The sequence below is a fragment of the Taudactylus pleione genome, unplaced genomic scaffold (assembly GCF_031769625.1).
Source record: "Taudactylus pleione unplaced genomic scaffold, aTauple2 ptg001186l, whole genome shotgun sequence".
NCBI classification, from domain to species: Eukaryota; Metazoa; Chordata; class Amphibia; order Anura; family Myobatrachidae; genus Taudactylus; species Taudactylus pleione.
The window spans coordinates 275618-299379 of NW_028285587.1; the positions used below are offsets into that span (position 1 = coordinate 275618).

Sequence of the window (23762 nt, forward strand, 5' to 3'; positions counted from 1 at the left end):
TGGAACAGAGAGAAGGAAGACTGGAACACACAAAAAACCATACTCACAGAAATGGGAGACGGAAAACCGGTGACCAGCCACACAGCCCATTTGAAGCCAGGTGCGTCAGGGCGGCCGCCCTGTAGACCCTATGGACTTCGTAGAAACAGAGATAACAAAGGTAAGTTCTTACCATATCTCTTGTTTTCTACTTCGGGGTCCATAGGGGGTCCACAGAGTTGACCTTGGGGATGTCCCAAAGCAGTTCAACTAAGGGCGGGGACGCTCCTGAGCAGAAAGGAGAATCCTGTGCCCGAAGGATGCATCCTGAGAGGCGAAGGTGTCAAACGCATAGAACCTCAAAAACGTTTGAATTGAAGACCAAGTGGCCGCCTTACACAGCTGAACAGCAGAAGCGCCACGTCTAGCAGCCCAAGAAGGACCCACAGAACGAGTGGAATGAGCCTTAACAGAGACTGGCACAGGTAAACCCTCCTGTGCATAAGCCTCACAAATAACAGAACGAAGCCAACGGGCTAACATTTGTTTGTTGGCAGGCCAACCCCTCTTGTGAAAACCAAAGAGGATAAACAAGGTATCAGACCTCCTAACCGAAGCCGTCCGGTCCACATAGATTCTAAGCGCCCGGACAACATCTAAGGAAGTCTCACCAGCTGAAAGATCAGGGGACTGAAAAGCTGGCACAACAAGTTCCTGATTAATGTGGAACTTCGAGACCACTTAGGGCAAAAACTCAGGACGAGTGCGGAGCACCGCTCTGTCCTGGTGAAAAATCAAAAAAGGAGGGCGACAGGAAAGCGCCCCCAATTCAGACACCCTCCTGGCCGAAGCAATTGCCAGGAGAAAAAATGTCAGCCACTTGAGCTCCACCGACTCAAGAGGCTCAAACGGAGGACCCTGCAGGACCCGTAGAACCACCGCCAAGTCCCAAGGAGCCACGGGAGGCACAAAGGGAGGCTGGATCCTGAGAACACCTTGGAAAAAGGTGTGAACATCCGGTAGTATTGCAATCCGCCGTTGAAACCACACGGACAAGGCGGACACTTGAACCTTCAGAGATGCAAGGCGTAAGCCGAGGTCCAATCCTGATTGAAGAAATTCCAAGATCCTAGAAACTCGGAACACCTGAGGATCATAATGTCTGGACTCACACCACTGAAAGTAAGTGTGCCACACCCTGTGATAAATCCGTGCTGAAGCAGGCTTGCATGCCCTGAGCATGGTACCAATAACCGAACTGGAGAAGCCCCGAGACCTCAAGACGGCTGTCTCAAGAGCCACGCCGTCAAAGACAGCCGACCCAGATCCAGGTAAAGGCAGGGCCCTTGAGACAACAGGTCCCGACACTGAGGAAGAAGGTACGGCGCGTCGATGGAGAGGTTCCTGAGATCGGAGTACCAAGGCCGCCTGGGCCACGCCGGAGCTACCAGCATGAGCGTGCCGCCGTCCTGCTTGAATTTCCGCAGAACCCGAGGAAGTAGGGATATCGGAGGAAACATACGCCAGGTGAAAGGTCCATTTCACCGACAGCGCGTCCACCAGACTTGCGCCTGCGTCTCTTGTCCTTGACCCGTAAACAGGCAACTTGTGATTGTGACGGGAAGCCATCAAGTCCAGCTCCGGCAGTCCCCACCTGTCCACGAGTAGCTGAAATACCTCTGGGTGAAGCGACCATTCCCCGGGATGCACGTCATGACGGCTGAGGAAGTCCACTTCCCAATTGGGGACTCCGGGGATGAAGACCGCCGAGATCGCTGGAATGTGACAGTGACACTCCGCCCAAGTCAGGATGCGAGACACCTCCGACATCGCTGCCCGACTGCGAGTTCCTCCTTGGTGGTTGATATACGCCACCGTGGTGGCGTTGTCGGACTGCACCTGTACCGCCCTTCCGTGAAGAGCGGGACTGGACAACTGCAGGGCCCTGTATACTGCCCGCAGTTCCAGGATGTTGATGGGGAGAAGTGCTTCTTCCGCAGACCAACGACCCTGGAGAGACAATGAACCAGTCACTGCCCCCCAACCCAGGAGACTGGCATCTGTTGTGAGCAGCACCCAGTCCGGGATCCAAAAGGGGCGACCCTCGACCAGATGAGCTGTCTGAAGCCACCAAGCCAAAGATTGCCGAACCTCCGGAGACAACACCAGCACCTGAGAGCGGATCCGGTGAGGTAACCCGTTCCATTCCGATAGAATCAACCCCTGCAGGGGCCGGGAATGGAACTGGGCAAATTCCACCATGTCGAATGTCGACACCATGGACCCCAGAACTCTCATAGCCGAATGGACCGACAGGCGGCGACTGCTCAGGCAACTGCGTATCCGCAGCTGTAGGGAGGCGACCTTCTCCTGAGTCAGAAAAATCCTTTGCTGACGCGAATCCAGCAGGGCTCCCAAATGAACCATCCGCTGTGATGGAATCAGGGAGGACTTTTTCCAATTTATCAACCACCCGTGTGCTTGCAGGCAAGCGATCGTCAGGTGGAGATGTTGAAGCAGTACCTCTGGGGAGCTCGCTAGCAACAGGAGGTCGTCCAGATATGGCCGTACATTCTGGTTCCGAAGATGTGCGGCCATGACCGAACTGATAGTGGTGTTGAAGGATAGCGAACCTCAGATACCGCTGGTGGGAAGGTGCTATCGGAACATGGAGGTAGGCGCCCTGGATATCCAGGGACACCATGTAATCCCCCGGTTCCATCGTCAGAATGATGGAACGTAACGTTTCCATCCTGAACTTGGGAACTCTGAGGAATTTGTTCAGAGACTTCAAGTTGAGGATAGGGCGATGAGAACCATTGGGTTTCTGCACCAGAAACAGAGACGTATAATACCCCGTCCCTCGTTGTGATTGAGGAACGGGAACAACGACCCCTGCTTTCAGCAAGGACTTTATAGCCTCCTGAGTCTGTAACGCCTTGGTCTTGTCCTGAGAAGGACTGGTGCAGAAAAACTGGTGGGGTGGTCTGTGCCGAAAAGACAGGGCGTACCCCTGGAAGACCGCTTCTCGAACCCAGGCATCCGTGGTGGTATTGTGCCAGCACTGGGTAAATAGAAGAAGTCGGCCTCCCACTCTGAGGTGCCCCAGAGGGAGGCCCGTCCCATCAGGCCGCAGGTTTATCTTCCTGCTTGGAAGAAGGGCGCCGAGCACTCCAGGCTTGCTTCTTGGGTTTAGAGGCAGTCTTACTCGCAGACTGTCTCGGGAAGGACTGACCTTTTGCCTTACCCTGAACCCAAAAGGAACGAAAAGCCGAACTCCGAACCTTAGCAGGCAGTGCCGCCGAAGGGAGGAAGGCCGACTTGGATTTAGCCAGGGTATCCACTATTTTGTCCAAGTCCGGACCAAATAGTAATTCCCCATTGAAAGGTAAGGCCTCCAGGCCTTTCTTTGAATCAGAGTCCGCTCTCCAGGACCGCAACCATAAGGATCGGCGGGCAGACACCGCTGCAGCCGATACCCTCGAAGTCAGCAGACTAGCATCTAAAGAAGCTTCCCCAATGTAAGAAGCAGCATCCCTCATCTGTCCCAACAACGCCCTCTGGACATCCGGAGCGTCGTCCTGGAAGGTATCTTCCAATGCATTGGCCCACCCCTCAATGGCCTTGGCCACCCAGGAGATGGCCATGGACGGTCGGGCCACCGCCCCAGAGAGGGAGTAAATAGACTTTAAGCAAGTTTCAACTTTCCTGTCCGTGGGGTCCTTCAGCGAGGATATCGACGGTAATGGTAAGGTAACGCCCCGAGTTAAACGGGTGACATGGGAATCCACCGCCGGTGGAGTTTCCCATTTTTTACAATGTGCTTCAGGGAAGAGATAATTAGAAGTCAACCGCTTCTGAGGAAGGAACCTCTTACTGGGCGCCTGCCAAGCTATCGCCATATGATCCGCCAACTGATCGGACAGGGGAAACACCGCAGAAGCCACCTTAGTTTTTTTTAAACTAGGAAACTTCGACTTAGGAACCGGTGCCTCATCCTCTATAAGAAGAATATCTCGCACCGCCCTAACCAGTGCTCGCACATTAATGGACGACTTGGTATCCATTTCCTGGCCTGAGGCGTCCGAGTCAGTGTCATCAGGGACCTCCCCATCATCTGAGGATCCCTCTGAGTCCGAAACCTGAGCCGCCCGCACCATGAGTGGGCATTTTGAAACCCTGGAAGGCATGTCAGTCTGCAACATTGACTGAAAAGCCGAGGATGCGGCCGCCAAATTTTGCACGGAGTTGGAGAGCACATCCACCCAGGGTGGAGGAGTCGCCATAGGGGCCTGCAAAGGTACCACAGGCTGCTGCGGTACAGGGGAAGCCTGTATATACATAGGCAACCCCGCATAGGGACCCACAGACTGAGACCCAGGAGGACTCCACAATAACTGCGGGACACCCGGGGAAAGGGGGATGGTCAGCTGGGGTAACGCCCTAGTAGGGAGAGCAGTCGGGACCGACAGACGATCCGCAATAAACACCAGCACTTGAGAAAACATCGCCCACGGTGGTTCCTGCGTCACAGAAGGTCTGGATGGGCCAGGAGCCACCTGGCACAGACTACACAGGCCACCCTGTGACAAATCCTCCCTATTCACTCCTGCAGAACAGCGTCCGCAGGAGGCCAACGCCGGAGCCACTGAGCGCTCAACCTCCTAGTCTGACATGGCAGAATATATTATATATCTGGCAACAGGGCAGAAGTAAACGCACTCACCGGTGTGTTGAACAACAGCCCACAATATGGCACTGTCGCACACAACTGTATGTGACGAACCTCACAAATACGTGATCTATATAAGTGAGGTCAGTAGAAACACCCTTCCCCCACACACCTGTAGGGCTCGTAGGAGAAGTAAAGGGACAGGTATAAGCTGACAGTAAGCGGAAAATAAGCACAGACAGGCAGCACTAGCAAAAGTCACATACCATGCAGAGAAGTTATACTCACTGCACCTTTCCACTACAATCAACCTCCCAGATTCAGTGTCTGGGAGGGCTATAGTGCTGTGTACGGTGTCCTTAAATCAGGGGAGAGGTACACAGGGGGACCGGTCCGCGTGCTCCCTGAGATCTGTGTTGCCACTGTGAGAAAATGGCCCCCAGAGACCTCAGAGGAGTGGCCGTGTAACTGCAGCTCAGCGACGCCAGACTGCGTGCTGAAAGGCGCGCTGAGCTGAGGGGAGGAGCCGCTGAATAGGGAAGGCTTCCTCCCCTGGCTGGCCATGACCCCAGGGATGCTGGTTTCCCACTTGCCTGTTATCCCTGGTGGTCTAGTGGTCCCACGGGTTATGGGGGGGGGCCCGCCGCCACTGCCAGCAGCCTCCGGTCTGTCCCCAGGACCGGAGGCTAAAGGACTGCATTTTAAGGCATTCCGCGCGCCGCCGCTAGCCAGCGACGCGCGGCTTACCTGAATCCCCGGCGACTCCGGCAGCAGTCCTGGGAGGTAGACAGAGTCCGGCTAGTACGGACTCTGTCCTCCCGCCGCGATCCCCAGATCAGTACTTGCGTCGCGGCGCCAGTCGGGGATCAGAGCGGCAGCGTGGGCGTCTGTATAGACAGCCCTTCGCTGCCGTCTGTAGTAAAAAGAGATTAAAATAAATAAAATCTAACTTAAAATAAAAAGCTTCTGGGGGCTGCTCCTGCAGCCCCCCTGCGCGGTGACCGACTCCGGCCGGGCACCAACTTACACTGAGGTGCCTGTGGCTCGGGGGCGGGGTATAGGGGAGGACCCAAGTGCATCCTGTGAGCTAAAAGCTTAACTGTGTGGTGCCCATGGATCCTGATCCAGCTATAACCCCAAGGTCAACCCTGTGGACCCCCTATGGACCCTGAAGTAGAAATATATATATATATATATCATAGCGATTCTCCTAAGTTATATAACACAAAAAGGTATAAATAACATATATTATATAGTAAGATAATGGATTAGTGATCTGTATAGCGGCAGTGTTACTGGGATCTAGGTCACATTATAAACACATTATTACCATATATTGTATAGTTATAACGTTGATAATATTAGTAATAACGTGCGATAGTGTCCACTAGTGAGTCACATGATTTAATCGCGCCCAATTATACTAATAAGGGCAGATATAATATATACATATCTAAGCAAATTATTCATCCTAAATCCCTATTGTAGGCTTATTCTGCAAATATATAGAATAAGAAGAGCTTAGATTTAGGTATAATGAGAATCACATGTAACATATTACGGTATATTTGGAAACTGGGGATATATATATATATATATATATATATCCCCTGGGTGTATTCATAGTAGATATTATATATTTTAATGCATCGTTACCAAGCCCTATATTATTTATTGTTGCTGAGATATCTCTAGCGTTGTACATCCCCCCTCTCTTTATATTGATGACACACATCCCAATTATCTGCGGATGTAGAACTTAAAATACTGTGTGACTGGAGTGTTACTAAAACCCTGTTTTGTATCAGCTCATTGAAATACTTTTCTCATGTGTGACATCTGATGTCTAACAAGATTCGTTTTTCGTGTAAAACATTTCCCACACTCAGTACATGGAAATGGTTTCTTTCCTGTGTGACATCTCTGATGTGTAACAAGATCAGATTTCTTTGTAAAACATTTCCCACACTGAGAACATGGATATGGTTTCTCACCTGTGTGACTTCTCTGAAGTCTAACAAGGTTCGTTTTTCGTGTAAAACATTTCCCACACTCAGAGCATGGAAATGGTTTCCTTCCTGTGTGACATCTCTGATGTGTAACAAGATCAGAGTTCTGCGTAAAACATTTCCAACACTGAGGACATGGAAATGGTTTCTCACCTGTGTGACGTCTCTGATGTATAACAAGAGCTGCTTTATATGAAAAACATTTCCCACACTCAGAGCAACTAAACGGCTTCTCACCAGTGTGTATCATCTGATGTCTATTACAAACAGATTTCTGGGTAAAGCATTTTCCACACTCAGAGCATAGAAATGGCTTCTCACCTGTATGAGTTCTCTCATGGGCAACAAGATTAAATTTATATGTAAAACATTTTCCACACTCAGAACATGAAAATGACTTCACACCTGTGTGAGTTCTCTGATGTGTAACAAGATCAGTTTTGACTGTAAAACATTTCCCACACTCAGTACATGGAAATGGCTTCTCACCTGCGTGACGTCTCTGATGTGTAACAAGATGTGATTTCAGTATAAAACATTTCCCACACTCAGAACATGGAAATGGCCTCTCACCTGTGTGAGTTTTCTGATGTCTAACAGAAACTGACCGACGTATAGAACTTTTACCAGATTTAGATAACATTCTATTACCTATATGAGCTGTACTGTGTGTAGCAAGATCTGAATTATCAGGAGAACGTTCCTCATGAGTAGAGGGACCAGATGATATATCTGCACTGTGAAGTGCTGGTTGTATATTTAGGGTAATTGGAGTTTCTCCTAGACAATCTTGTCTGATGTTCTTATCTTCTATTTTAAAATCTGGTGACATGATGAGTTCTCCCTGCGAGGTATTCCTGCTTGTGCGTCCATCTACTGGAAACAAATGTATAAGAATGAACAATTTACACTGAGAGCAAATGTTCTTGGATGTCTCTGCGCTCTCTTAAACTTAACATGTATAAGACTGAGCTGATCGTCTTCCCACCATCTGGAGTCCCCTCAGCTCCCTCAATTTTATTATCCATCGACAACCTCACCATCTCTTCTATCCCACAAGTCCAATGTTTTCGAGATATCCGCCCTCTGCTTCATTATCCACATTCAGTCCCTCTCCCAGTCTTGCCGCTTCCACCTTCAAAATATCTCCAGGATCAGACCCTTTCTCACCTTCTAGGTAACTTATGGTGCTAACACTCGGTACGATAAAAATGCACAATATGAACGATATCGTTCATATCGTGCATTTTTTGGGGCCTTCTAACCCCCAAACGACTAGTGATGCGCGGGCACGTATGGACGATAACGATATTGTCCATACTTGCTGGCAACCTGGTCGATATCGACAAGGTCACATAAGGACCCACGATCATTGATCGCAGATTGCTGGCCTGTCGTTGGTGGGTTGGTGGTGTGCTGGATGAACAATAACGATCATTTAGCACATCGGGAAGGTGCAGGACGATCAGCCAGCGATATCATTATCGTTGACTGTTCGTACCATGTGTACGCACCATAACACCCTCATCCACTCACTGTTCATCTCTAAACAGGGCTAATGTAACCTCCTCCTATGTGGCCTCCTCAATACTCATTTCTCTCCACTGAAATCTGTACTCAATGCTTCTGCCTGGCACATCTCCAAATTACTACTTCTGCCTTCCCTCTACTACAGGTCCTACACTGGCTCCCCATCCCCATCAGAAAACATTCAAACTCCTCACAATCTCCTATGAAGCCACCATACATATCCCCCCTTTCATCTCTTTCTACATCTCCCTCCTCACTCTCATCACCTACTTTGCTCTGCCAATACCTGGCGCCTCTCCGCCCAAATCATTATATCCTCCCAGTCCTGCCTCTAAGACTTTGCCTGAGCTGCTCCCCATCGCTGGAACTCTGGAACACTCTCTCAGACTCAGCACCTCTCTCCAAAGCGTCACACAGACAGTACTAATATAGGTTGAATCATTCATTGTAGACAAGCATTGGTGGAAGGACTGTGCAATAATTAGTGTGTACTTGCACATAGCTTGTGTATGTGTGTGTACATGGAGTTTGTTGTGATGTGGGAGTATATGGTTTTATAGTGCAGGGAGGAGAATGATCAGATCTCTGGGCTGGTAACACACAGTAACATGATGTGAGGGGGGAGAGCAGGAGTAAAATAGGGGCTGATGGCTCCTGATGTATGAGATACACCAGAGAGTGTGGGGAGAAGACTGGTCAGATCTCTGGGCTGGTAACACACAGTGACATGATGTGAGGAGGAGATCAGGAGTATAATAGAGGCTGATGGCTTCTGATGTATGAGATACACCAGAGAGTGTGGGGAGAAGACTGGTCAGATGTCTGGGCTGGTAACACACAGTGACATGATGTGAGGGGGGAGAGCAGGAGTAAAATAGGGGCTGATGGCTCCTGATGTATGAGATACACCAGAGAGTGTGGGGAGAAGACTGGTAAGATCTCTGGGCTGGTAACACACAGTGACATGATGTGAGGAGGAGAGCAGGAGTATAATAGAGGCTGATGGCTTCTGATGTATGAGATACACCAGAGACTGCAGGGAGGAGACTGGTCAGATCTCTGGGCTGGTAACACACAGTGACATGATGTGATGGGGAGAGCAGGAGTATAATAGGGGCTGATGGTTCCTGATGTATGAGAAACACCAGAGAGTGTGGGGAGGAGACTGGTCAGATCTCTGGGCTGGTAACACACAGTGACATGATGTGATGGGGAGAGCAGGAGTATAATAGGGGCTGATGGTTCCTGATGTATGAGATACACCAGAGAGTGTGGGGAGGAGACTGGTCAGATCTCTGGGCTGGTAACACACAGTGACATGATGTGAGGGGGAGAGCAGGAGTATAATAGGGGCTGATGGCTTCTGATGTATGAGATACACCAGAGACTGCAGGGAGGAGACTGGTCAGATCTCTGGGCTGGTAACACACAGTGACATGATGTGAGGGGGAGAGCAGAAGTATAATAGGGGCTGATGGCTCCTGATGTATGATATACACCAGAGATTGTGGGGAGGAGACTGGTCAGATCTCTGGGCTGGTAACACACAGTGACATGATGTGAGGGGGAGAGCAGGAGTATAATAGGGGCTGATGGCTTCTGATGTATGAGATACACCAGAGACTGCAGGGAGGAGACTGGTCAGATCTCTGGGCTGGTAACACACAGTGACATGATGTGAGGGGGAGAGCAGAAGTATAATAGGGGCTGATGGCTCCTGATGTATGATATACACCAGAGATTGTGGGGAGGAGACTGGTCAGATCTCTGGGCTGGTAACACACAGTGACATGATGTGAGGGGGAGAGCAGGAGTATAATAGGGGCTGATGGCTTCTGATGTATGAGATACACCAGAGACTGCAGGGAGGAGACTGGTCAGATCTCTGGGCTGGTAACACACAGTGATATGTGAGGGGGGAGAGCATGAGAAAAATAGGGGCTGATGGCACCTGACTGCCCCACTGTGCAGATACAATTCCCTCATAAGCTTGTACATTGATGTAGTGACTGAGCAAGGAGAATATGTTATAAGTGTTTATAACTCACCTGTGCTGATATCTGTAGGGAATTCTTCCTCCTTACACTGCTCATCACTCCTCACATACATCTCTTCTTCTCCAGCTATATCTTCTGCCTTCATATCAGTCACATACATCTCTTCTTCTCCATCAATATCTTCTGCCTTCATATCAGTCACATACGTCTCTTCTTCTCCCTCTATATCTCCTGCATTCATATCAGTCACATACGTCTCTTCTTCACCCTCTATATCTTCTGCCTTCATATCAGTCACATATGTCTCTTCTTCTCCCTCTGTATCTTCTGCCTTCATATCAGTCACATACGTCTCTTCTTCTCCCTCTGTATCTTCTGCCTTCATATCAGTCAAACATGTCTCTTGTTCTCCCTCTATATCTTCTGCCTTAATATCAGCAACATTTTCACTCTAAATGATCCATATAACAATAATGTCTGATTTAATTGAGACTAAACAGTATATCAGTGTTTAAGACAGACACAGCTTCTCTGCAGATTATATAGTGACAGTCACTTATATTAAGGTATATTGGTGAGACCCTAAATCCCACCTAACTGATGCCCCTGTGGGGTCCTGTGATTCTCCTCTGTACAATCCTGTGAATAAAGAGGACGGGGACATCTCTCTGGGGTATTTCTGATACTGGGTCCATCTGTAGGAGATACACAGTGACTGAGTACATTGTATATATAGATGTGCCCTTACACATCTTTGCTGCAGTCGAGACAAAAATCCCTTTACGGAGCGCCAAGTCCCATGAGACACTGCTAGCGCCATGTGACTTTATTGCATCTTTTTTTTGCTGAAAATGCATCTAAGTCACAATGCGATGTAATCAGCAGATTAATTTACATGCAACACTTGTATATCTGTGTGCGACTGAGTCTCTGAAACTGTATATGAAGTGCTACAATGTAGCGGCCGCAGCTTTTTTTCATGCCAAGTTCCGCTGTGCTTCATACACAGACATAGATGCAAACAGATATACAAGTGTCACATATCACGTTAATCAGCACAGTCTGCTGGTGTGTCCTAGTAGCACAGGACCTGGTGGCTCACTCACACCAGACAAGTCACACTGTGTGCTGTTATTTAGGTTAGATTTGAGGACACATCTCTATGAAAGACGCCCAACGTTAGCAGAGTAGCATGGGACCCGAGTGAGCCACCAGGCAAGTCACACTGTGTGGCGTAGTGAGGACAGATGTAAGACGACACATCTATAAGTGATTATCAGGTGATGTGTGTATATAGGGGCCCCCATACCTGCTCTCCCCTGTACAATAAATGTCAGTCTCCTCTTACCCAGTGATGTGAGGGGCAGGTGATTCTCCATCATCACGTCCTTGTACAGACCATTGTGTTCCACTACATACACCCCCTCCTGTATGGAGACACAGACAGTGACATCCTGACACCTTATAGGAACCTGACACACACAATGATACAGTCATCACCCAGACACATCCCCTGGTGTTACTGTATAATGTCCCATTCCCAGCAGTCACCTCTCCAGTCATCACCCAGACACATCCCCTTGTGTTACTGTATAATAGCCCATTCCCAGCAGTCACCTCTCCAGTCATCACCCAGACACATCCCCTGGTGTTACTGTATAATGTTCCATTCCCAGCAGTCACCTTTCCAGTCAGCGGCTGGGAGGCACCGTGATGGAGTTCTGGGTACTGCTCAGTCCTGCTGACACACGGGGATGGCTGCTGGGTGTCTCACACTCGCTGGATGTCTTCTTCACTACTGTGTAATCCTGAGTATTGGGGAGACAACAATGAAAACGTCAATTAAACTTCACCTATATGGGGTTGTTTATTCACGTGTTATCTTTGCGTAATATACAAGAGGACTATTTCACAATATCAAGTCTTGTAACAATCTCCTATATATAGGAAATTGTAGAGTATATTGTATGCAGATCTGACATATTTGTGTCAGTGACAAAAAGAAAAGAAAATACAGCAAACAATGTACTAAATCCCAACTCCAGTGAGGACTGTGGGACTTATACTATATCTGAGACCGGCTACTTGCTGGTCGCTTATTACTATAGACAAAAAATTTCACTGTGATACTCCCAGATCCCCTCACCTCCCCAGTCATGTCCCTGTATTTTGACTAAAGATATAAGTGATGTCACTGTGACACTCCCAGATGCTTTCACCTCCCCAGTTATGTACCTGTATTATTACTGTAGATATAAGTGATATCACTGTGACACTCCCAGATCCCCTCACCTCCCCAGTCATGTCCCTGTATTATTACTATAGATATAAGTGAGGTTACTGTGACACTCCCAGATCCCCTCACCTCCCCAGTCATGTCCCTGTATTATTACTATAGATATAAGTGATGTCACTGTGACACTCCCAGATCCCCTCACCTCCCCAGTCATGTCCCTGTATTTTGACTAAAGATATAAGTGATGTCACTGTGACACTCCCAGATCCTTTCACCTCCCCAGTTATGTCCCTGTATTATTGCTATAGATATAAGTGATGTCACTGTGATGCTCCCAGATCCCCCCACCTCCCCAGTCATGTCCCTGTATTATTACTATAGATATAAGTGATGTCACTGTGACACTCCCAGATCACCTCACCTCCCGTCATGTCCCTGTATTAGTACTATAGACATCAGTGATGTTACTGTGACACTCCCAGATCCTCTCACCTCCCCAATCATGTCCCTGTATTATTACTGTAGATATAAGTGATATCACTGTGACACTCCCAGATCCCCACACCTCCCCAGTCATGTCTTTGTATTATTACTATAGATATAAGTAATGTCACTGTGACACTCCCAGATCCCCTCATCTCCCAGTCATGTCCCTGTATTATTACTATAGATATAAGTGATGTCACTGTGACACTCCCAGATCCCCTCACCTCACTAGTCATGTCCCTGTATTATTACTATAGATATAAGTGATGTCACTGTGACACTCCCAGATCCCCTCACTTCCCCAGTCATGTCCCTGTATTATTACTATAGATATAAGTGATGTCACTGTGACACTCCCAGATCCCCTCATCTCCCCAGTCATGTCCCTGTATTATTACTATAGATATAAGTGATGTCACTGTGACACTCCCAGATCCCCTCACCTCACTAGTCATGTCCCTGTATTATTACTATAGATATAAGTGATGTCACTGTGACACTCCCAGATCCCCTCACCTCCCCAGTCATGTCCCTGTATTTTGACTAAAGATATAAGTGATGTCACTGTGACACTCCCAGATCCTTTCACCTCCCCAGTTATGTCCCTGTATTATTGCTATAGATATAAGTGATGTCACTGTGATGCTCCCAGATCCCCTCACCTCCCCAGTCATGTCCCTGTATTATTACTATAGATATAAGTGATGTCACTGTGACACTCCCAGATCACCTCACCTCCCGTCATGTCCCTGTATTAGTACTATAGACATCAGTGATGTTACTGTGACACTCCCAGATCCTCTCACCTCCCCAATCATGTCCCTGTATTATTACTGTAGATATAAGTGATGTCACTGTGACACTGCCAGATCCCCTCACCTCCCCAATCATGTCCCTGTATTATTACTGTAGATATAAGTGATATCACTGTGACACTCCCAGATCCCCTCACCTCCCCAGTCATGTCTTTGTATTATTACTATAGATATAAGTAATGTCACTGTGACACTCCCAGATCCCCTCATCTCCCAGTCATGTCCCTGTATTATTACTATAGATATAAGTGATGTCACTGTGACACTCTCAGATCCCCTCACCTCACTAGTCATGTCCCTGTATTATTACTATAGATATAAGTGATGTCACTGTGACACTCCCAGATCCCCTCACTTCCCCAGTCATGTCCCTGTATTATTACTATAGATATAAGTGATGTCACTGTGACACTCCCAGATCCCCTCATCTCCCCAGTCATGTCCCTGTATTATTACTATAGATATTAGTGATGTCACTGTGACACTCCCAGATCCCCTCACCTCACTAGTCATGTCCCTGTATTATTACTATGTATATAAGTGATGTCACTGTGACACTCCCAGATCCCCTCACCTCCCCAGTCATGTGCTGCACATAATAACGTGTCACAGTGACTGGCTTATTACATATCAGCCTGCTGCACATAATAACGTGTCACAGTGACTGGCTTATTACATATCAGCCTGCTGCATATAACGTGTCACAGTGACTGGGTTATTACATATCAGCCTGCTGCACATAACGTGTCACAGTGATTGGCTTATTACATATCAGCCTGCCACTCATGATAACGTGTCCCAGTGACTGGCTTATTACATATCAGCCTGCTGCTCATAATTACGTGTCACAGTGACTGGCTTATTACATATCGGCCTGCTGCACATAATAACGTGTCACAGTGACTGGCTTATTACAGATCAGCCTGCTGCACATAATAACGTGTCACAGTGACTGGCTTATTACATAGCCTGCTGCTCATAATAACGTGTCACAATGACTGGCTTATTACATATCAGCCTGCTGCACATAACGTGTCACAGTGACTGGCTTATTACACATCAGCCTGCTGCACATAATAACGTGTCACAGTGACTGGCTTATTACACATCAGCCTGCTGCACATAATAACGTGTCACAGTGACTGGCTTATTACACATCAGCCTGCTGCACATAATAACGTGTCACAGTGACTGGCTTATTACATATCAGCCTGCCGCACATAATAACATATCACAGTGACTGGCTTATTACATATCAGCCTGCTGCACATAATAACGTGTCACAGTGACTGGCTTATTACGTATCAGCCTGCTGCACATAATAACGTGTCACAGTGACTGGCTTATTACATATCAGCCTGCTGCACATAATAACGTGTCACAGTGACTGGCTTATTACATATCAGCCTGCTGCACATAATAACGTGTCACAGTGACTGGCTTATTACACATCAGCCTGCTACACATAATAACGTGTCACAGTGACTGGCTTATTACATATCAGCCTGCCGCACATAATAACATATCACAGTGACTGGCTTATTACATATCAGCCTGCTGCACATAATAACGTGTCACAGTGACTGGCTTATTACATATCAGCCTGCTGCACATAATAACGTGTCACAGTGACTGGCTTATTACATATCAGCCTGCTGCATATAACGTATCACAGTGACTGGGTTATTACATATCAGCCTGCTGCACATAACGTGTCACAGTGATTGTCTTATTACATATCAGCCTGCCACTCATGATAACGTGTCCCAGTGACTGGCTTATTACATATCAGCCTGCTGCTCATAATTACGTGTCACAGTGACTGGCTTATTACATATCGGCCTGCTGCACATAATAACGTGTCACAGTGACTGGCTTATTACATATCAGCCTGCTGCACATAATAACGTGTCACAGTGACTGGCTTATTACATAGCCTGCTGCTCATAATAACGTGTCACAGTGACTGGCTTATTACATATCAGCCTGCTGCACATAATAACGTGTCACAGTGACTGGCTTATTACATAGCCTGCTGCTCATAATAACGTGTCACAGTGACTGGCTTATTACATATCAGCCTGCTGCACATATCGTGTCACAGTGACTGGCTTATTACATATCAGCCTGCTGCACATAATAACGTGTCACAGTGACTGGCTTATTACATATCAGCCTGCTGCACATAATAACGTGTCACAGTGACTGGCTTATTACATATCAGCCTGCCGCACATAATAACATATCACAGTGACTGGCTTATTACATATCAGCCTGCTGCACATAATAACGTGTCACAGTGACTAGCTTATTACTTATCAGCCTGCTGCACATAATAACGTGTCACAGTGACTGGCTTATTACATATCAGCCTGCTGCATATAACGTGTCACAGTGACTGGGTTATTACATATCAGCCTGCTGCACATAACGTGTCACAGTGATTGGCTTATTACATATCAGCCTGCCACTCATGATAACGTGTCCCAGTGACTGGCTTATTACATATCAGCCTGCTGCTCATAATTACGTGTCACAGTGACTGGCTTATTACATATCGGCCTGCTGCACATAATAACGTGTCACAGTGACTGGCTTATTACAGATCAGCCTGCTGCACATAATAACGTGTCACAGTGACTGGCTTATTACATAGCCTGCTGCTCATAATAACGTGTCACAGTGACTGGCTTATTACATATCAGCCTGCTGCACATAATAACGTGTCACAGTGACTGGCTTATTACATAGCCTGCTGCTCATAATAACGTGTCACAGTGACTGGCTTATTACATATCAGCCTGCTGCACATATCGTGTCACAGTGACTGGCTTATTACATATCAGCCTGCTGCACATAATAACGTGTCACAGTGACTGGCTTATTACATATCAGCCTGCTGCACATAATAACGTGTCACAGTGACTGGCTTATTACATATCAGCCTGCCGCACATAATAACATATCACAGTGACTGGCTTATTACATATCAGCCTGCTGCACATAATAACGTGTCACAGTGACTGGCTTATTACATATCAGCCTGCTGCACATAATAACGTGTCACAGTGACTGGCTTATTACATATCAGCATGCTGCATATAATGTGTCACAGTGACTGGGTTATTACATATCAGCCTGCTGCACATAACGTGTCACAGTGATTGGCTTATTACATATCAGCCTGCCACTCATGATAACGTGTCCCAGTGACTGGCTTATTACATATCAGCCTGCTGCTCATAATTACGTGTCACAGTGACTGGCTTACTACATATCGGCCTGCTGCACATAATAACGTGTCACAGTGACTGGCTTATTACAGATCAGCCTGCTGCACATAATAACGTGTCACAGTGACTGGCTTATTACATAGCCTGCTGCTCATAATAACGTGTCACAGTGACTGGCTTATTACATATCAGCCTGCTGCACATAACGTGTCACAGTGACTGGCTTATTACATATCAGCCTGCTGCACATAATAACGTGTCACAGTGACTGGCTTATTACATATCAGCCTGCTGCACATAATGACGTGTCACAGTGACTGGCTTATTACATATCGGCCTGCTGCACATAATAACGTGTCACAGTGACTGGCTTATTACATATCGGCCTGCTGCACATAATAACGTGTCACAGTGACTGGCTTATTACACATCAGCCTGCTGCACATAATAACGTGTCACAGTGACTGGCTTATTACATATCAGCCTGCTGCACATAATAACGTGTCACAGTGACTGGCTTATTACACATCAGCCTGCTGCACATAATAACGTGTCACAGTGACTGGCTTATTACATATCAGCCTGCCGCACATAATAACATATCACAGTGACTGGCTTATTACATATCAGCCTGCTGCACATAATAACGTGTCACAGTGACTGGCTTATTACATATCAGCCTGCTGCACATAATAACGTGTCACAGTGACTGGCTTATTACATATCAGCCTGCTGCATATAACGTGTCACAGTGACTCGGTTATTACATATCAGCCTGCTGCACATAACGTGTCACAGTGATTGGCTTATTACATATCAGCCTGCCACTCATGATAACGTGTCCCAGTGACTGGCTTATTACATATCAGCCTGCTGCTCATAATTACGTGTCATAGTGACTGGCTTATTACATATCGGCCTGCTGCACATAATAACGTGTCACAGTGACTGGCTTATTACAGATCAGCCTGCTGCACATAATAACGTGTCACAGTGACTGGCTTATTACATAGCTTGCTGCTCATAATAACGTGTCACAGTGACTGGCTTATTACATATCAGCCTGCTGCACATATCGTGTCACAGTGACTGGCTTATTACATATCAGCCTGCTGCACATAATAACATGTCACAGTGACTGGCTTATTACATATCAGCCTGCTGCACATAATAACGTGTCACAGTGACTGGCTTATTACATATCAGCCTGCCGAACATAACATATCACAGTGACTGGCTTATTACATATCAGCCTGCTGCACATAATAACGTGTCACAGTGACTGGCTTATTACATATCAGCCTGCTGCACATAATAACGTGTCACAGTGACTGGCTTATTACATATCAGCCTGCTGCATATAACGTGTCACAGTGACTGGGTTATTACATATCAGCCTGCTGCACATAACGTGTCACAGTGATTGGCTTTTTTCATATCAGCCTGCCACTCATGATAACGTGTCCCAGTGACTGGCTTATTACATATCAGCCTGCTGCTCATAATTACGTGTCACAGTGACTGGCTTATTACATATCGGCCTGCTGCACATAATAACGTGTCACAGTGACTGGCTTATTACAGATCAGCCTGCTGCACATAATAACGTGTCACAGTGACTGGCTTATTACATAGCCTGCTGCTCATAATAACGTGTCACAGTGACTGGCTTATTACATATCAGCCTGCTGCACATAACGTGTCACAGTGACTGGCTTATTACATATCAGCCTGCTGCACATAATAACGTGTCACAGTGACTGGCTTATTACATATCAGCCTGCTGCACATAATAACGTGTCACAGTGACTGGCTTATTATATATCGGCCTGCTGCACATAATAACGTGTCACAGTGACTGGCTTATTACACATCAGCCTGCTGCACATAATAACGTGTCACAGTGACTGGCTTATTACACATCAGCCTGCTGCACATAATAACGTGTCACAGTGACTGGCTTATTACATATCAGCCTGCCGCACATAATAACGTGTCACAGTGACTGGCTTATTACATATCAGCCTGCCGCACATAATAACGTGTCACAGTGACTGGTTTATTACGTATCAGCCTGCCGCACATAATAACGTGTCACAGTGACTGGCTTATTACATATCAGCCTGCTGCACATAATAACGTGTCACAGTGACTGGCTTATTACATATCAGCCTGCTGCACATAATAACGTGTCACAGTGACTGGCTTATTACACATCAGCCTGCTGCACATAATAACGTGTCACAGTGACTGGCTTATTACATATCAGCCTGCTGCACATAATAACGTGTCACAGTGACTGGCTTATTACATATCAGCCTGCTGCACATGATAACGTGTCACAGTGACTGGCTTATTACATATCAGCCTGCTGCACATAATAACGTGTCACAGTGACTGGCTTATTACATATCAGCCTGCCGCACATAATAACATATCACAGTGACTGGCTTATTACATATCAGCCTGCCGCACATAATAACGTGTCACAGTGACTGGCTTATTACGTATCAGCCTGCTGCACATAATAACGTGTCACAGTGACTGGCTTATTACATATCAGCCTCCTGCACATAATAACGTGTCACAGTGACTGGCTTATTACATATCGACCTGCTGCACATAATAACGTGTCACAGTGACTGGCTTATTACATATCAGCCTGCTGCACATAATAATGTGTCACAGTGACTGGCTTATTACATATCAGCCTGCTGCACATAATAACATGTCACAGTGACTGGCTTATTACATATCGACCTGCTGCACATAATAACGTGTCACAGTGACTGGCTTATTACATATCAGCCTGCCGCACATAATAACGTGTCACAGTGACTGGCTTATTACATATCAGCCTGCTGCCAATAATAATGTGTATTACCTAGCGTGAATAGTTCAACCAAAATAACTACATTTATTGAGAATGTTACACGTTCATATTAATTATCGCAAGTGGTAAACGATATTTTAGAGCTTTAACATAACGGCAATGTTTGATCACTAATTACTAACCCAACTTTTCCACAAATTATTTTATTTTAGCTGTTTTTATGTCTCTGCATTAGTAGGACAAATGGATTAAATAATGATTTCCAAAATACATATATTATGCTATGTGGGAACATGTTCTGAATTCATTTTAATGCAAGTACCAATACAATGTAAATGTGGTAAAGTAAAATATATGTTCTATAGTGCATCACTCAGCAAAGCTCCCCTTGTCTCCTTTCTTCTCCTGTATTATATTTATTAGTGTGAGCGGTACCAGCCCAAAGTGTTCTGCATTAGGTTGTACGAAGCAAAAACCTATGGGAATAGGGGTGAGATAAATATTGATTAGTGATGCCTTTGTTGTGGTATTCTTGGTTAACTATTTTATTTCTACTAGATGGACACAATACAAGGAATACTTTGGAGGAGCATCTCGTGTGGTCTCCTCATATGAAATTAGAAGATAGGAACATCACACGGTCTCCAGAAGAAAACCACGTTACCCTAAATATACATCCAGCACTTCACAGTGCAGATATACCATCTGATCCCTCTATTCTTGAGGAATGTTCTTCTGGTAACTCTCATATTGCTTCACAAAGTACAGATCATGGCAGTGATGCAATAATTTCCTCTTCTGAATTTCAGAATTGTTTTACAGATAACCTAGTTGAGACTAGTCACAGAGGTGAGAGGCCATTTCCATGCTCTAACTGTGGGAAATGTTTTACTGTGAAATCATATCTTGTTGCACATCAGAGACGTCACACAGGTGAGAGGCCATTTCCATGTTCTGAGTGTGGGAAATGTTTTACTCTGAAATTATATCTTCTTAGACATGAGAAACGTCACAAAGGTGAGAGGCCATTTCCATGCTCTGAATGTGGGAAAAGTTTTTCACTAAAATCATATCTTGTTAGACATAAAAGAAGTCACACAGGTGAGAAACCATATCCATGCTCTGAGTGTGGGAAATGTTTTGCACACAAACAAGGTCTTATTATTCATGAGAGAAGTCACACAGGTGAGCTGCCATTTCCATGTTCTGAGTGTGGGAAAAGTTTCCCACGAAAATCAGATCTTGTTATACATGAAAGAAGTCACACAGGTGAGAATCCATTTTCATGCTCTGAGTGTGAGAAATGCTTTGCACAGAAATCATATCTTGTTATACATCAGAGAACACACACAGGTGAGAAACCATTTCCATGTTCTGAGTGTGGGAGATGTTTTACACAGAGCTCACAACTTGTTAGGCACAAGAAAAGTCACACAGGTGAGAAACCATTTCCATGTTCTGAGTGTGGGAAATGTTTTATCAGCAAATCAGCTCTTGCTATACATGAAAGAGTCCACACAGGTGAAAAACCATACCCATGCTCTGAGTGTGGAAAATGTTTTAATGAGAAATCACATCTTAATATACATCAGAGAAGTCACACAGGTGAGAAACCATTCCATTGCTCTGAGTGTGGGAAACGTTTCACAAATAAATCCGCTCTTGTTGCACATCAGAGAAGTTACACAGATGAGAAACAATTTCCATGTTTTGAGAATTTGAAAAGTTTTGCACAGGTTACACATCAAAGAAGTCACACAGGTATAAAACCATTTCCATGTTCTGAGTGTGGGAAAAGTTTTACACAGGAATCCCAGTTGATTATACATCAGAGAAGTCACACGGGTGAGAAACCATTTCCATGCTGTGAGTGTGGAAAATGTTTTACAAACCAGTCTTCTCTTGCTGGACATAAGAAAAGAAGTCACACAGGTGAGAGGCCATTTCCATGCTCTGAGTGTGGGAAAAGTTTTACACAAAAATCACAGCTTATTATACATGAGAGAAATCACACAGGTGAGAAACCATATTCATGTTCCGAATGTGAGAAATGTTTTAAACTTAAATCTCATCTTGTTGAGCATCAGAGAAGTCACACAGGTGAGATGCCACTTCTATGCTCTGAGTGTGGAAAATGCTTTTCACATAAATCACATCTTGTTCAACATCAGAGAAGTCACAAAGGTGAGAAACCATTTCCATGCTCTGAGTGTGGAAAATGTTATACACATAAATCAGCTCTTGTTGTACATGAGAGAAGTCACACAGGTGAGAAGCCATTTCAGTGTTCTGAGTGTGGAAAATGTTATACACATAAATCACCTCTTGTTATACATGAGAGAAGCCACATGGGTGAGAAGCCATTTCAATGTTCTGAGTGTGGGAAATGTTTTATACAGAGATCAGATTGTGTTAGACATCAGAAAACACACACAGGCGACAAGCCATTTCCATGTTCTGAGTGTGGGAAATGTTTTATACAGAAATCAGATCTTGTTAAACATCAGAGAACTCACACAGGGGAGAAGCCATTTCCATGTTCTAAGTGTGGGAAATATTTTTCACAATCATCTGATCTTATTAGACATCAGAAAAGTCACACACCAGCTGTTGTAACGCATCAGAAAGTCACAGTTTAATTTCCTTAATTGGTAGACATGAAACAGGCATGTATTAAAATGTTACATTTAAGATAAACTAATGACATTATTTGTGTATATAGCACCTTTCTCCCAATAGGATTTAAAACACTGCATATTTGTATAAGGCAAGACAGCCATCTTGGATGTGCACAGTTGCTATTCTGAGTAATCAGTCATTGAGAGAACATATATACTCCACACAAATCGGCTTTAGGAATAGTACCTGACACCCCAGCACCATGAGGCAACAATTCTATCCACTATGCCACCATGCATAGTAAAAATACTTTTGTTTTTAAATGTAAATGGAATAAAAACAAAGAATGTACAGATTCTACTCACACAGGGTAATTACAACACTGAGTTATGGAAGGCAATTCAAAGTTACCATCACACAGTATATTAACATGGTATACAATGACTATTCACATATATAAATGACGTGTTATCAACCACACTGGAACAGATGACGCATGTGTGGAATGTATTGTAGTTCCCTTACTCTGTTATATACCCGTAGCAGAAACCTGTAGGTCCTGCTCTCTGTGGGATTACAGCTGTCATAGGATGATGCATTGACACCACAAGCTCTGTAGTACGGTGTAGATAGGCATTGTCTGCACTAACCCCTCCAGCCATAATCTGTTGGCTATGGAGCCTTGTGATGGCTTGTTGTGCTGGAAGAGCCCGTTTCCATCTGAATGTATGACCTGAATGGGTGTAAGTGATCTGCAAGGATAGTTAAGTAGCGCCTGCCAGTCAGATCCACTCGCGAGCGCTATGTGCTCGCAAGCGGGTCGATGGCCGGGCAGTGCGCATGCGTGAGCCCCGCAGTGAGCGAGATATCACTCGCTCCGGGGCTCGCAACAAAATGGGGCGGCTGTCAATGTTGGTGGGGAGGGGGGGTGGCTGACCAAATGGAGGTGCTCCTGAAGGAACGCCTGCCATTTGGGCGGCCCTACTGACATCACTTGTGATGTCATTAGTGAGCTTCGTGCTCTATTAGAGCAGGAAGCTCACTGGGGCTTGTGGGAACAAGAACCTACCACAAGGGTCTTGTCGCAAACCCTATGGTTGCGACCATCACCTGGCCGCCCGCTAAAGCTGTGGGTGGTCACCCACAGCTTAGCAAGCGGCCTGGGGGCCGCCCAATAAAACAAGAGGTATATATACACTGAGAGATCTGTATGTATACACAGATCTGTATATATACACCAAGATCTGTATGTATACACTGAGATCTATATACACACCGAGAGATCTGTATGTATACACTGAGATCTGTATATATACACAGAGAGATCTGTATATATACACTACCTGTCACAAT

General features: G+C 45.8%; 1 protein-coding gene across 1 annotated transcript in view; it reads left to right on the forward strand.

Moving 5' to 3' along the window:
* Positions 1-22429, forward strand: part of LOC148451061 (uncharacterized) — a 220026-nt gene extending 197597 nt beyond the window's left edge. The window contains exons 16-17 of the mRNA XM_088462311.1: positions 20349-21454; positions 21527-22429. Of these exons, the coding sequence (XP_088318437.1) occupies positions 20349-21454; positions 21527-22429 (2009 nt within the window). The remainder of the gene's footprint in view (positions 1-20348; positions 21455-21526) is intronic.
* The last annotated feature ends 1333 nt before the right edge of the window (positions 22430-23762 follow it).